This window comes from Felis catus, chromosome C2 (assembly GCF_018350175.1).
Source record: "Felis catus isolate Fca126 chromosome C2, F.catus_Fca126_mat1.0, whole genome shotgun sequence".
Lineage (NCBI taxonomy): Eukaryota > Metazoa > Chordata > Mammalia > Carnivora > Felidae > Felis > Felis catus.
In genome coordinates this window covers 132,613,585-132,629,765 of record NC_058376.1, presented here as the reverse complement: position 1 = coordinate 132,629,765, position 16,181 = coordinate 132,613,585, and the positions used below count along the sequence as shown (strand labels likewise).

Below are 16,181 nucleotides of genomic sequence, written 5' to 3'. Positions count from 1 at the left end.
GCTTGAACTCATGACCATGAGATCAAGACCTGAGCTGAGATCAAGAGTCAGACACTCAACCAACTGAGCCACCCAGTCATCCCAGCTCTGTGCTTTAGAGAACATATTATCATTGTGTTAGCCTTTTCTTAAAAAAAAAAAAAAAAAAAAAAAAAAAAACAACTCAGACTTATTCCTCCTTTGACCTCATTCCGTGGATAAAGAAACAAAACCAAACAAAAAAATTCCAATAAAACATGCACCAAATAAAATTCCATGCCTACCACCAATCAAAGTAATAAAGAATGTGGTTAATGCTTACAAAGTTTGCATGGAAGGGCCTGGATAAATCACAGCAGAATCCTGTAATCACAATTGGATGGAAAGGAGTTGCTCTCAGGGCTTGCTAATCCTGGGAACAAGGATCACTTCTGCTGAATCATCCTACCAAGTACACAATGGAACGTTGTACCCTGAACCAAAGATACAAAGGTGAAAGCAAGTTTAAATAGTCTCATTGACTTTTCCCCTTGCTAAAGGCCAGAATCCAGTCAGTTGAGAATTTATCCTTTTTGTAAAACCCATTAATCTAAATTCAGTGGACTTGTTCCAATTCATGGCACAGTTTCCACCACACTTTATGTGGAGTCATTTTGTCCATGATTGTTTTGACACAGAAGTAGACACAAGGTCCCATGAATGGACTAAGGATCTACACGGTCTGTGCTGCCAATGTCAAACAAGTAGCCTTGAACCTGTAAATCCAAACGAATCAACAGTATGACTTTGGTAACAGGCAGTCACACATTTCATTGTTAACTAACGCCTCAACCATGAGTACAGAGCTAGGGGTTCCCAAGTCAGGCTGCAAATCAAAATTAGGTAGCAGCTTTAAAAAAATATATAGGTGCCTAACTTGTCCTAACTCACTGATTCAGAAGATGTGGTGTAGGGCCTAAGCAACTGCATTTTTTAAAAGCTTTCCAAGTGATTCTGATACAATGGTAGTACAGACTCTCACATAGGTGTTGATATAAACAATACTACCTGATAGAGGAGGTCCATGCTTCTCAGAGACGGGAGACAAAGAACAGGACTATTCAAAGCCACACAAAGAACATTTTGCATCTTTCTGGAACATCAATTTCACTTGACTGGTAAGCTTAAAATGTCATTTTTATTTTGGGTGGCGATTACATAGGTATAGCCAATTGTCAAAACTTCTTTATGACCTGTACATTTAATTGCATGTTTATTTTACCTCGTAAAAAGATAATACTTATATTAAAATATGGATACATTTTGGAGTGGAAATGCAACACCTGCATTTATATTTTAGAGGAACTCTGAGACATCAAAGAAATCTCCCTCTTTGATTGGCTACCTTAGGCTAGGTCCCCTATCCAGGGAGGTAACTATTTCACTCTCTTGTCTTTAGAGTGGGAGGTTAGGGCTTGAACCGCCAAAAAGAAGACCTTTTGGAAGGGCCCATGACTACAGTTGGAAAATCTCTGGACTTAGAAATCCTTTCACTTCAGTGCTTTTCATTCATTCCTCTACCCATGATCCACTCCCTTCTCCTCTACCTTCCACATATTACTTGCCTTTTTGCTTTGAAACACTCCAAATCCTCAAAAATTTAAAGTTCCACTCTTGGTTATGGAGATTTTATTACTGAACCGGTGGTTTCAGGACCTGGACGGAGACCACACCCTCAGAAATTGCACTACAAACAACTTTTTCGCTCAGAAATGCGTTTTAAAAGGTTATCAAGCTACAGGGACTGGTGGTAGGCAGGGACTAAATCTAAAAATTATGAAAACCCACATTTCCTGATTTTGGAAAGACAAGAATGGAGAGTGGAGAGAAGAGTGGGCTAGTCGCAAGGGTTAGAGAAAACAATGGTCAAATGTAACTAGGTTCAAGGGTTCCTTCTTGTCTCTTGTAGCCTAAGGGCTAAACAGTGAGTAGAGTACAAGCTGGGGATTCTGAAGAATGGGATGGGTTCAATGGCTCTGGGCAAAATTACTTTGTCTTTTGGTTGGGAAATTCGGTGTCCCCATGTATATTGGGATAAAGAGCAAATCCGTTTATGGCTTTAACTGACGTGTACTATTGACTATGTTTCACGAACTACATAGTTGTGAAACTTCTTTAGTTACAAAAGAGCGTGTAAACCAAAAAGCGTGTAGTAAACGCCTAGCACACAGCAGACGTACAAGCACAATACTACCGAAACTCAACTTTGCACTAGGCTAGGCTCCACCCAGCCCACCCGGGTCCCAGCAGCCTTCGCGAAACCTGCCTAGGCCCTTAGGGCGCCCGGGGGGGGGGGGGGGGCGGAGGCGAGAGCGCCCGCCACGCCCCCTTCCGCTAGTGCTCCTAGCCCTCCTTCCGCTCCTACTCTGCGTGTGCTCCACTCGCCTTAGCGAACCCCCAAATGCCTCCGGAGGGTAGGCACAGAGGAACTAGAGGCCTCAGAGGTTCCGCGTCTCACCTGCTTGGCATAGGTCTCAGCCTCCTGCTAGTCCCGCCTCCTTCTGGCACTCTGGCCCCGCGAATGGAGGAGCTGGAAAAAGGGCACGGCTCTGATTGGAGGAGTGTGTTTACATTCTCAACTCACGCTGCGAGCGGACGGATTTAAGCCCCGCCTTTTCCTTCCCGCTTTTCAAATTGGTTGGTTGCCTTCCTCCTTGTCAGTCAGAGGGGCGGTTTCCACAATTGGTGAGCGGCTGTCCCCCTGACTTTATTTTGCTGGGCGTCTACGTGTCAGCTTGATGTTTGACTGCGAGAGTATCTCGAAGTTTTAGGTGGAAGATGTCGGAGACTAACAGAGCCGCACGTAGCGACGGAGACGAGGAGCAGGTTTCTGGTGCTGAAGTCATCGCCCAGGCCCTGAAAACGCAAGTACGGTGGACTCTCCTACGGAAGCCGGCGGGGGGGGCGGAGACGTTGTCTTGGAGACAAGGAGAGCGGTGCGGTGGGAGATGGGGAGGTTTTCCTTGAGGCTTTCCTTTTAGCGCCCCGGGAGGGAACGGTGTGGCGCGGGCCCGGGCATTTACTCCCCTGTTCTTGGCCCCCAGGATGTGGAGTACATGTTTGGCATCGTAGGCATCCCAGTGACCGAAATCGCCGTTGCGGCCCAGAGGATGGGCGTCAGATATGTCGGGATGAGGAATGAGCAAGCGGTGAGTATGGACAGTGGGGGGCCGAAAGCGTTATTGGGAATGATTGATAATAGCAGCAGATATTCATCGCAGACACTCAGCCCTTACCACCGTTCTTCAAGCAGACCAAGCGCAGCAATCCTATGAAGCAAGAACTGTTTTTGTTAATCCTAGTTGACACAGAGAGGTTGAGTAATTTGCCCGAGGTGACACGTTGCTAGTGTCAAAAGCCAGGATTTGAACCCAAGTATTCTGGGGTCTGAAGTCCATGCTCTTGACACTACACCGGGTCGTTCTCTGCCAAGTCTAGAGCGTTGGAACTGAAAGGGACACTTTTCCTGGTCTGAATTCGGTCCCTCTGTCCTCTCATAACTACCTGTTATGATGTATCTCTTTCTGTGTATTATTTGTCTGGTCTGACTTCCCTATTAGGCTGTGAGATCCAGGAGAGCGGGGATATTATTTCTTCTTGACCCATCTGTATCCCCAGTGCCTAGCACATGATAGGTGCTCAGGCCTTTCCTAGAGATGAATGGGTGAAGGCCAAGGCTCTCATGTTATATGGTAGGTGGCCCTGCAAGGTAATAGGTTCACAAATGGTAAAGCCATGATTAGAACTCTGGTGTCCTAAATCCCAGTCCAGTCCTCCTTCCACTGCGTCATGCAACCACTCTTCCTAGAGGCTTATTTGGAAGCAAAAGAAAGGAAGATGAGACATTTTGTCAACCCAGTCTCAGTGCTTACTATGTGCTGGTTTAAAAGGTCAAGAAACTACTTCTGCAGCGTCATACCCTGTCAGTCCATCTAAAGCTAAGTATTCCTGCTTTGCGCTCTCACTGTTTGTTGCTCTCTAATTCAGGCTCTTACCATCTGTTGCCCAGACAGCTGCCTTGACCTCCCTAAGTGGTACCCTTTCTCTGCCATCACATGTAGGCTCCTAGAGAGCAGGAGTTGTAGTTCATTTGTTATATCCCCGGAGTGCCTGGCTTGTTTGGGGCTTTTGCATGATGTAAATGCTTACCACATTGTTTATTAATTGAATGGCAGGCCTTAAGTGTAAGATTTGAGGAGTATGGGTTTTTTAAAATCTTAAATCAGGTCTTGAGTTTGTATCATTTCTTTCTTCTTAGTTGGAACAATATTCTGTTCTGTCGTCTATGTGAGAAAATAAGGCCATTGACCTATTAATAAGTCAGTAAGTAAAATGTAATAAAATAACTTATATTTTACTGTTTTTTATGAAGGTGGAATGTTTGGTTTCTTCTTCAAACAGCAAATATTTATTGAGTACATACCAGGTACTGGTGTATAAGTCTTCTTCTGACTATTGGAATGAGTCACATGACTGAGGGAAATATATATCAGGAATGTCTTACAGGTATCTGAAACCCATGTCTGATTTTGAATTCACTACCTTTTCCCTCCAGATTGGCTCTTCCCTCTGTATTCATGATTTGAGTCAGTGGCACTGTGATTCACCTAGTCAGTCAAGCAAGCCCAAATCTAGAGGGTTATATTTCAGTATTTCCTTCGGGAACCAGGTTTAGTTGTGATCTTTAAGTTTGGGAAGGTGAGGTAATTATAATAGTATAATTATAAATGTATGTATAAGGGGCACCTGGGCGGCTCAGTCAGCTAAGCATCCAACTCCTGATTTTGACTTAGGTCATGATCTCATGATTCATGAGATCGAGCCCCATGTCTAGCTCTGGGCTAACAGGGTAGAGTCTGCTTGGGATTCTCTCTCCCTCTCACTGCCCTTCTCTGGCTCACTTGCATTCTCTCTCTCTCTCTCTCTGAAAAATAAATAAATAAAACAAAAAATGTATGTATAAGGAATGGTGCATATAGGGGCGCCTGGGTGGCTCAGTCGGTTAAGTGTCTGACTTCAGCTCAGGTCATGATCTTGTGGTTCATGGGTTCGAGACCGTGTCGGGCTCTGTGCTGACAGCTCATAGCCTGGAGTCTGCTTCAGATTCTGTGTCTCCCTCTCTCTTTTCCCCTTCCCTGCTTGCACTTTATTTGTCTCTGTCCCTTTCTCTCAAGGGAAAAAAAAAATATATATATATATATATATATATATATATATATATATATATATATATATAGAAAGGAATGGTGCACATAAAGGATGACTGGTTCTCTCTGAGTGGGACAGAGAAGATTACCCGTGAAGGCAAGGTTTGTTCATGCTGTTCCATCAAAATAGCTTAAAGGCACAATGAGCTGTGAGACTGAATAGGTAGACTAAGGGGAGGTTGTAGAAAGTCTATGGCTGGAAAAGGAATGTGGACTTTTTTAGTAGGCATTGAATGAGACCTGAAAGGTTTTCGAAATAGGTGGGAGACATAATTAGATTTGTACCCTAGAAATCATGATCAGCAGGGCAGCTTGAAGTTTTATTTCAGTCCCTGTAATCTCAGTGGAGGGCCTCCGTAGGTCCCAGGTGCTTTACTGGACATATGGAATATGGAGATGAATGACATACTTTCCTTGTACTTGAGGAGCTTATAACCTGGCTGTGGAGACAGACATAAACAGACAATTTTATTATAATGTGATAAGTGCTATGATAGAGATATATTCAGGGTGCTGTGGAAGTCCAGAAAAGGGTACTCAGCTCAGCCTTAAGCTTCAGAAAAGGTTTCCTGGAGATGATCCCTGAGCTGTCTTGAAGTATGAGTGGGCATTAACCAACTAGGAACGAGAGGACAGGCTCTTCTGGAGATGATTCTTAGATGTGGGCTTGCTTAACTGACTAGGGGGATCCCAGCACCGCTGACTCAGATCGGGAATACAGATGGAAGAACCAATTTGGAGGGAAAAGGTAATGAATGCAAATTTGATGACTGAGATGCCTGTAGGACGTTCCCGGTACGTAGTCCCCTCAGTCAACCTGACTCTTCACAGTACAGTACTCAGGAAGACTTAACTAGTGCCTGAATTCAGGGTAATGACAGGGTGATGAAAGGAGAGTGTGAGAACAGATTCAGAAGCCATTCAAGAGGCCGAAGAGGACTTGACGTCCAATTACACGTTTGTGCTAAAGAGAAAGGTGTAGTTGGTTGTGGATGGTTGTGACCTGGTGGTCTTTCATCAGATCCTTAGCGTGATCAAGACATACGCTGACTGGCTTTCCAGGGGGGAGGCACACTGTTGGGAATGTGACAGTTACTGAGGACTAACTGTGCAGGCAGTGTTCTGAATGTTTTACATATATGTTAACTGATTTCATCCTCAGAGCAGTGCTGTCAGTCATGTTCATTTTATAGATAAGGAAGCCAGGGTACAGAGGAACTTGCCAAAACTACACAGCAGAAAGGAGAGGAGCAAGATTCGAATCAAAACAATTCAGTTCTAGAGTCTGCTCTCTTAAGTACTACACACAGCATTCTGCTTGTGAGTGGAGGTAATTTGGTAGAGAAATACATGTTTTATGATCATAAAAAGAGTTCCTTTCAGCTTTTGACATTTGCTACCAGAAGGATATAATTTTTGGTGTATGTTGTTTTGTATTTTGCATTCTGTAGCAATATTTCTTACCCCGCTTTAATAAGTGGACAGTGTTCTTCAGTGTTCAGATTGCACCAGACATTGTATTTTATGCACTTGCATTTTTGGCGTTGTCTTATTACTATCCTGTGTGAATTTGGTCTTGTGTGCAAAAGGGAAAGTGATAAGGGCCAGTGGAGAATAGTAACAAAGAAACGGCATGGAGCCTGTGTGCCCTTTCTTAGTTGGGCATATGGTAGTGGTAGCAGTTAAAGATTCTTAAAAATTTATTTTTAATTTTTTTTACACTTATATCCTAAACGTTTATTTAAGTTAAGTCTACTACACATAAAACTGAGTGGAGTTTAGAAAAATATCATTTTTGGGGCGCCTGGGTGGCGCAGTCGGTTAAGCGTCCGACTTCAGCCAGGTCACAATCTCGCGGTCCGTGAGTTCGAGCCCCGCGTCGGGCTCTGGGCTGATGGCTCAGAACCTGGAGCCTGTTTCTGATTCTGTGTCTCCCTCTCTCTCTGCCCCTCCCCCATTCATGCTCTGTCTCTCTCTGTCCCAAAAAATAAATAAACGTTAAAAAAAAAAAAAAAAAGAAAAAGAAAAATATCATTTTTATTACTATTTCTAAAAAAAAAATGAGAAGAAATAATACTAGAAAAAGATGTCTCAGACTAAGAAAAAGGATTTATTTGAGAGAGTATTTTAGCACTTTTTCAGGTTATCTTGTATTTAATTTAGCACCTCCCCTTTTTCCTGTGCAGTTGAAGGGTAGTTTAAAAGTAAAACCTAACCAGGGTGCCTGGGTGGCTCAGTTTGTTAAGCATCTGACTTCAGCTCATGTCATGATCTCAGGGTTCATGGGTCCAAGCTTCAGATATTCTATCTTCCTCTCTCTCTCTGCCCCTCCCCGGCTCCCTCGTCCCCCTCAGAAATAAATAAACATAAAAAAATAAAATAAAAAAGAAAAGTAAAAACTAACCATATGGAGGCCATAAAGGGAATCTCAACAAATCTTCAAAGATTGAAAACATACAGTATATGTAACCTGACAGCGTAGAAATAAATTCAGTAACAGAAAGATAACTAGAAAATCCCCAAACTTGAAAGTGAAATAACATATTTGATACTTGGTAAACGTTTTTAAGGATTGGTAAAATCTAAAAAACTTTAGGGCAGAGTGGTCAAAAATGAAAGAGAGAAAATACAAATTACTAATAGCAGGAATGAAAAAGGACACATCACTATGAACCCTGACTAACCAATGGGTTGAGGAAGAAATCACAGCAGAAAATAAGAAATATTTTGAATTGAATGATATAGAAAAGATGAGATTTCAAACTTGTAAGGTAGAGTTAAAGCAGTTCTTAGAAGAAATAGCTTTAAGTAAATCTATTAGCAAAGAAGATTTTTAAAAATCCGTGCTTTAAGCTTATATTTTAAGAAGCTAGAGAAAGAAAACCGAACTAAACCTAAAATGAAAGGAGTAAAATAATGAATACAAGAGCAGAAATCAGTGAAATAGAAAACAACAGTAGAATCTAACAGTAGAATCAACAAAGCCAAAAATTGGTTCTTTTAAAAGATTAATAAATTTGATAAATCCCTAGCAAGACTGATGAAGAATAGAAGAGAGAAAACATAAATTGCCAATATTAGGATTGAGAGAGAACATTTCTGTTGATCTTGCAGATATTATTAATAATAATCTAAGGATATTATTAATAAACTAGATGATATAGACAAATTCCTTGAAACACTAAGAGCTAGATTAGATACCTAAGCCATTACTTGAAATTTACAGGTAGAACATTACTTATTAAAACTGAAAGCGTTCCAGTTCCTCCTTTACCACTCTGTTCTAGTTTTTTATTTAATAGTAAATATTTATACATGTACTTACGGTAATGATCCCAGTATGCTTAAGTCCCAGTATTTTTTCTTTGTAGGCTTGTTATGCTGCCTCTGCGATTGGATATCTGACAGGCAGGTAAACTCAAGTCTATGTTTTATTTCTGTTTCTTTTAAAGGCTGTCTTAAACAGAGTTTCTTAAGAAATTACTTTGTGAATATAAAATGGCAAACTGAATTATATATGGAGATACTTTTTCCTTGAGTGTTCTGAAGTTAGAAAGTCACATCAAGGGTAAAGCATTCAAATTAAATTTTTAAAAAAGTTGAGGCAGGTCATTCCATTTCAGAATTACTTTCTGTCAGATATCAATTGACATATTTATCTATTAAAATTTTTTAAAGATATTTTTCCACATAAAAATGTACTCCACGTCAAAAATTTGCTTTTGTATACAGTTAAATCAATGGGGCCCAAATATAACCTCTTTAAAATATGAAGAGTTTCAAAATATGAAGAAGTTAGTGAAATATAGTGTGAAGATGATGGGTCTCTTCTTTCTTGCAGGAAGACTGATACAATCTTTCTTTTGTTTCTTTTATAATTCACAAAATATTCTAATAATTGCTTTACCAATTGTAGTAAAGACCTGAATGTCCTTCCTTTGAAGTCCAAGAAAGTTGTCGTGTTTCCCCCTAAAGTGATATAATCACCTGTTCCACTTGACCTGCTTTTAATAAAATAAATTCTGTTTTGCTTCTAGGCCTGGCGTATGCCTTGTTGTTTCTGGCCCAGGTCTCATCCATGCTTTGGGTGGTATGGCAAATGCAAACATGAACTGTTGGTAATTAAATTGCTATTACTAAAAACATTTTCTTAAATGTCAGTGTGTGATTTTACCTACTGGAACAACCAGTGATCTAGCGTGAGAAGACCTGGAATCAGGTGCTTGAGGGAATGGCTTGGTAAAAAATTAAATTAAGAATAGTATTAGGAAGAACAACAAAAAAATATCAGTAATCTTACTTACTGGTAAACACATTTTTGAGTTTTTGGAAAACTTATGTGTAGAAGCATATGGGAATACACGTATGCTTAATTCATTAAGTCTCCCTTGTGTATAAACCTTCTTTCAAGTAACATCTTCCTTCACTAAGATATAAACATTTCTAGGGGTGCCTGGCTGGTTTAGTTGGTAAAGCATGGGACTCTTAATCTCAGGGTCATAAGTTCAAGCCCTACATTGGGCATGGAGCCTACTAAAAAATAAAAAAGATATAAGTGTTTCTTTAAAAAAGTTTTTTTAATGTTTTTATTTATTTTTGAGACAGAGACAGAGCATGAGCAGGGGAGAGGCAGAGAGAGAGGGAGACACAGAATCTGAAGCAGGCTCCAGGCTCTGAGCTGTCAGCAAAGAGCCCGACATGGGGCTCGAACTCACGGACTGTGAGATCGTGACCCGAGCTGAAGTCAGACGCTTAACCGACTGAGCCACCCAGGTGTCCCAAGATACGTGTTTCTAAACGTATGTGTAGAAGCATATGGTGATAGCTCTGTGTTTAACTCATAGAAACTAGACAGTGTATAACATGTCATTCATATTCATCTTTCATTAAGATAGAAGTGTTTATAAACTTACGTGTAGAAGCTTGTGGGAACAGGCTTACGCTTAACTCATTAAAACTATACTGTAGGGGCGCCTGGGTGGCGCAGTCGGTTAAGTGTCCGACTTCAGCCAGGTCACGATCTCGCGGTCCGGGAGTTCGAGCCCCGCGTCAGGCTCTGGGCTGATGGCTCAGAGCCTGGAGCCTGTTTCCGATTCTGTGTCTCCCTCTCTCTCTGCCCCTCCCCCGTTCATGCTCTGTCTCTCTCTGTCCCAAAAATAAAAAAACGTTGAAAAAAAAAAAAAAAAAACTATACTGTATATAAACCTTAAAAAAAAACCAACACGTTTTGGAGTGTGTGTGTATATGTATGTGTATGTGTCTCTCTATATATGTGAATGTGTGTGCAGTTCTCTTTAAGTGCAGAATTATTTTTAAAACACCTCAGCTCAGAATGTAAGAATGTATCCAGTTCTTTATCTTGTTTTGCATAACTAGCAAGACAATTGAAATTCTTAGATTTTTTTGAGTTTGCTTTATAAGCTCTTTAGTACTTACTCTTTGACCTTGCACTTAACCCCATCTTTGGGGTTAACCAGTAAGGTCATGTTAAAAGGAGTTATGTTCTAGTCAATTCATAAAACATTTAATCCTCCTTCATACAAAGAAGTATCATCCTAGTATGAAGGAAGAGTAAATATTTAGATATTATTTATACCAATGTCCTAGTAGGAAGGACATTGTCCGCTTTCTTGCCAGATGCCTTCTTTCCTTTCTTCTTATAGTAGTTTAAAAGTAAAAACTAACCATGTGGAGGCCATAAAGGGAATCCCAACAAAACTCCAAAGATTGAAAATATACAGTATTTGTAACTTGCAGTTCTTAGAGGAAATGGTTTTAAATGAATCTGTTACTAAAGAAGATCAAAGATCCATGCTTTAGCCAATAAGATCATGTTAGAGGGGGTTATGTTCTAGTCAATTCATAAAATATTTAATCTTCTTTAATACTAGGAATATGAAAGAAGATTAAATATTTTAGTGTTATTTAGACTAATGTCCCAGTAAGAGGGCATTGTTCACTTTCTTGACATATGCCTTCTTTCTCCCTTCCTAGTCTTTCTCTTTCTTTACCTTCTTTAGGGCCTGACTTTGTTTTTCGTAACTTTTAAGTTTGCCATAACTTTTCTTCTCCTTGAAGGATAAGATTGGATTATTGGTGTGGAGTTTCTTTCACTCCATCATTTCCAAATAGACTCACTTAGGAAGGTGTGAAAAACAATTGTTTCCTCCTCTTAATCCCAAGACTAATAATGGGAAGGGCATAAAAAGTTATTTTACATTATCACAGGTAGAGATTTAGCATGATATCCAGAAGGACTTGGGAAGAGGGAGGCATGGAGGAAAAGCATTTACTATAAATTTCAGATTTTTCTGAAATTAAGGAATTAAAGAAGGGTTCTCTCATATCCGGTTGCCTACTAAATATTTAGTTTGTTGAAATTTTCTCTGTCAACATACACTGCTGTTTACTTATTGGGCACTTTCCTCAGTATTTTACATGTCTATCTTATTTGTAATTCTCTTTTAAAACAACGAATTTTTCAGGCCCTTGATTGTGATTGGTGGTTCTTCTGAAAGAAGTCAGGAAACTATGGGAGCCTTCCAGGAGTTTCCTCAGGTATCCAACTCTAAAATTGTTATTACAGAGTTTAGTAGCATAAATCAATGCTATTAAGATTTAATGAGAAGAAAAAAAAAGATTTAACGAGAAAAAATAAAAACCTATCTGTAAAGTAAACAATGACAATAAAATAGACATATTTGAGATAATTTAAAGGTGATTTTTCCTTAACTACAAGATAATCTCAGTGTGGATATTAAAGCAGGCTCTGCCTGCTTAGGAGCAGTCTTCAAGAAATACATCTTTTTTTTTTTTTTCCTTAATGTTTATTTTTGAGACAGGGAGCGGGGGCAGAGAGAGAGGGAGACACAGAATCCAAAGCAGTCTCCAAGCTCTGAGCTGTCTGCACAGACACTTAACCGACTGAGCCACCCAAGCACCCTAGGAAATACATCTTTTTAACAGGCTTTTACACTCTGAAAATAAGTCTTAAAGATGCAGGAATAAAAATGGTGTAGGACAATGCCTCTCAAACTTTAAGGAAGTAAAAAATTGAGAGGAAAAATCCTACTTAAAATGACTATCAGTAAAAAATAAAATGACTGTCAGTAGACTCTGGACAAGTTCATTTTTATCTTAGAAAGCTGAGGAAAGAAAATATTTAAAAATTTCTAAAAACTTAAAAGAATTTGTCAACAAGATGGTATAGTGGGATTTTTTTTTTTTTTTTTTTGCTTTTCTACATATTTAATACAGGTGCAACAGAGGTATTCATAAATAGATGCATAAAACAAAATGCTACAGGTTTAAGAATCATTGTAGAAACAAATAGGTGAGAGTGAATGATTAACTCTTAAGCATTTATTTACCCATTCATAGTACAAAGTTATGAGCAAAGTTAAAACCATTAGGCAGAGTCTACTGGTTAATCATAAGTCATTGTGAGAACCTCAGAATATAAACATAGAATTTTATATATGGTTTAAATCATTGTAAAATTTTAGATCTTGGCATAGTTTGATGCAAAAGTTATATTTCTGTCCTCTTGAAAGGGAATTGAAGTTTTACTTCGTCAATGGCAAAGAATAACAATGGCTATTTAAAAGATGCTGATAGGGGCACCTGGGTGGCTCAGTTGGTTGAGCGTCTGACTTAGGCTCAGGTCATGATCTCACAGTCCATGAGTTCAAACCTGCGTCAGGCTCTGTGCTGCCAGCTCAGAGCCTGGAGCCTGTTTCAGATTCTGTGTCTCCCTCTCTCTCTGCCCCTCCCCTGCTCATGCTCTGTCTTTCTCTGTCTCAAAAAAAAAAAAAAAAAAAACACATTTTAAAAAATTAAAATAAAAGATGCTGATATATTTGAGAAATAAGTAGAGCAGATGAGTTATTTAAAAAGAAATTTAAGATTGCTATAGAAACTTTATAGAAGAAAAGAAAGCAGAGATAGTGTCCATTGCAGATATTTTTTTCCTGAAAAGGAAGATGAAATAAGTTTATTAGATGAAATGAGAAATTTGAAGAGAAAGATCACTACATTTGATTTAAAATCTAAATACTGTTTTTGTGGAAATGCTGCCTTTGTGCTTGTGGGACTAAGACTACCAACTGTTCCATAGATCTCATACCAAAAAGTATCAAGAGACACCATTTCTATATAATGCCTCAGGGAACCTTAAACAGTGAAAAATTAACAATACTGAACTGACACGTCCCAAACAGCATAGCAGTAAAATATGTAACAGGAAAATTGGCAGAAACGTTAAGGTTAGATTATCATTGTAACAACATGAAACAGATGAAGTTTTGTATTCCTGGCTATGTAATTTTTGGGTCCAAGATATGCTCATTTTAATTTTTAGTGGACATGATCAACTTCCCTTCTATTTAGACTTTCACCAGCAGCTTAGGAGAGTGCCTGTTTTCTTGTGTGGAGGTAGACACTGAATATTATCAAACTCTTTCTTTTTTGCTAGTCTGAAAAGTGAAAATGATGTCTTGTTTTTTATTTACTGTCTGAATCATACTGAGACTTAAATTTGATTGTGCTTTGCATGGGCTTTACAGAAACAGCGCAAGTAATGTATTTTCTCCATCTTTTCTCTAAACATAATAGGAAGTAATGAGTTAAGGTTTTGTCTTCCTTCAGAAGAGTAATATGATCTATAAGCTGAATTTTAAGGGATTTTCTTTCTGCATATAGGTTGAAGCTTGTAGATTATATAGCAAGTTCTCTGCCCGGCCAAGCAGCATAGAGACTATTCCCGCTATTATCGAGAAGGTAAAGTATTTAATTACAGGTCCTCCAAGTCAACTGGTTTTTCTCAGTTGCTCATACCTGTGTTATTTTTATTCTCAATAGAATGAGCAACAATTTAGTATATATTCAGGCAGTCAAAAATGATATAAAGAGCTATGTACATTTTAATTTTGCTGTCATTTAATTATAGACACAGAGGTAAAATAAATAATTTTTGAAAAAAGTTTCTCCTTAAGTTTTTTAAATTATTATTTTTTAATTACAGAAAAGTAAAAAGAAAGATAAAAGGAGACCCTGAGTTCCCTTTCTGTCATGCTTTTCCAAAAGATTATGTTTGAAAATTATACTAATGTATATAAAACTGTGTCTTAGTTGATTAAACAGCGTATTATAAAGTAATTTTAGTTGGCCAACATTGGTATGTGGAGTTATGTTTGAGCTGTTTCAAAACCATGTGGTACATATTACAACATCACAGTTGGCCAAGTCTTTAGGATTAGGAAGCAGGGAAAAGTACATGTTACAGAGTAAAGACTTGGCAGGCAGAGCTTGGTGGGTAATTTCTAAGACCAATGCGTGCTACAACATGAATTTTAAAACCTTTGGCGAGCATTTTCTTTCATATCTCTCCCCTTTAAAAAAATACTTTTGGGGCGCCTGGGTGGCGCAGTCGGTTAAGTGTCCGACTTCAGCCAGGTCACGATCTCGCGGTCCGGGAGTTCGAGCCCCGCGTCAGGCTCTGGGCTGATGGCTCAGAGCCTGGAGCTTGTTTCAGATTCTGTGTCTCCCTCTCTCTCTGCCCCTCCCCCGTTCATGCTCTGTCTCTCTCTGTCCCCAAAATAAATAAACGTTGAAAAAAAAAATTAAAAAAAAAATACTTTTAAAATATATATTTCAATAGAGGGCATTTCAGTTTTAGTTAAAATTGTTTATTTCTCCAGCTAAGGATGTCCAGAAAAATTAAAATCGTATTCCTTTCACAATTTTAATTATCTTTGAGTGAATTATGTATTTCAATTATGTAATGAGAGTTTTAAAATATTTTCTTCTATTTGTAATAAATTTAGGCAGTGAGAAGCAGCATTTATGGTCGCCCAGGTGCTTGTTATGTTGACATACCTGCAGATTTTGTGAACTTGCAGGTGAATGTGAATTCTGTAAGGTAAGGAATAGTTACACTGGAGTTCTTTCTTAATTGTGTAATTATAATGTTTAACTTTTTCACAGATTACTTAGCAGTTTATAAATTAATCTTCATTTGTCTTAACTTTTGACAATTTAATAATTAAACTAAATCCTGGCCAAAGGCCTGGAGCTTTCTGAGCACTCATTTTAAATTATTCTTCTAATAGCTATAAATAATACATCACCATCAGTGTAGTAGGGGTTATATAGAGTCTTCATAGTGTAAACCAAGAGATCAGGCGACTGTTGAAAAATTCTTTAGGACTCGGCATAAAAAATTTTAGTCTTTCTGTCTGTCTCTGTGATTTAAAATTATTCCAACTCAGGTGTTACTATGATTTGCCATGTTCCCTTCTTCCTTAAATAAACACTGGGTGAATAAAGAGTATAAGAAACATTTTTCACTGGGATCAAAGTCACCTCAGATAAGGATGGATACTTAGGTTAAGGCATCACCCTGGGTACCATTTAGTATATTCTTGCTGTTGTGGACCCAGTGGTTCTCCAGTGACTACAGAGAGACGGTGTGCATTTCTGTGTATTCAGTATACCAAGGAGTTGCTTCTCTTGGTGAGAGTCATCTACTCTGCATAATACCTGAACATGATAAATGCATTATTGAGCGGAGGGAAGGCAGAGATGAGTCTCTGGTAAGTTAACTCTGTAAGCCTTCTTTAAAATTTTTGTAAAGGTTGAATGTCTTTTTTGTATTATATGTTCAAATTTTGTACAGTGTGCAATGTTTATTCAAATAAATGAAAACACTGAGGATTTGGTGTCTAGAAATACTTAACTATAATTTAAATTTCTATGCTAACTATACTTAATATTTCTTTTCTAAGGCATGTTGTATACTAAAATATTGACTCTCCCAGTGAATGGAAATACAGTGAGGTAGTTAAAAGCATGGGCTTTGGAGACAGAATGACCTAGTTCAATCCAGTCTCTGCCACATACCATCTGGGGACGCTGGGCAAATTACTTTGAGTTTTTCCCCCAGTGGTGATATGGAAA

At 38.7% G+C, this 16,181-nt stretch overlaps 2 protein-coding genes across 11 annotated transcripts in view; one reads left to right on the top strand and one right to left on the bottom strand.

Moving 5' to 3' along the window:
* The window catches only part of BTD (biotinidase), a 30,062-nt gene extending 27,398 nt beyond the window's left edge, over positions 1-2,664 (bottom strand). For 2 of the 3 annotated variants that reach the window (XM_045037641.1, XM_006936433.5), the window contains exons 1-2: positions 2,477-2,664; positions 302-452 (exon numbers count right to left, since the gene is read on the bottom strand). Coding sequence is in view for 2 of the 3 variants with exons in the window: in XM_006936433.5 (XP_006936495.2) it covers positions 302-312 (11 nt within the window). In the remaining variant the exon portion in view is untranslated. The remainder of the gene's footprint in view (positions 1-301; positions 453-2,476) is intronic. The other variant, XM_003992138.6, reaches the window with a different exon arrangement.
* The window catches only part of HACL1 (2-hydroxyacyl-CoA lyase 1), an 88,829-nt gene continuing 75,309 nt past the window's right edge, over positions 2,662-16,181 (top strand). For 3 of the 8 annotated variants that reach the window (XM_045037637.1, XR_006585510.1, XR_006585511.1), the window contains exons 1-7: positions 2,662-2,886; positions 3,063-3,167; positions 8,597-8,637; positions 9,263-9,343; positions 11,711-11,783; positions 13,926-14,003; positions 15,050-15,144. In XM_045037637.1, coding sequence (XP_044893572.1) covers positions 2,797-2,886; positions 3,063-3,167; positions 8,597-8,637; positions 9,263-9,343; positions 11,711-11,783; positions 13,926-14,003; positions 15,050-15,144 — 563 coding nt within the window. In that variant the 5' untranslated portion in view covers positions 2,662-2,796. Of the gene's footprint in view, positions 2,887-3,062; positions 3,168-4,276; positions 4,342-5,559; positions 6,556-8,596; positions 8,638-9,262; positions 9,344-11,710; positions 11,784-13,925; positions 14,004-15,049; positions 15,145-16,181 lie in introns of those variants that run through there. The other 5 variants (XM_003992135.6, XM_045037639.1, XM_023260579.2 and 2 more) reach the window with 5 other exon arrangements.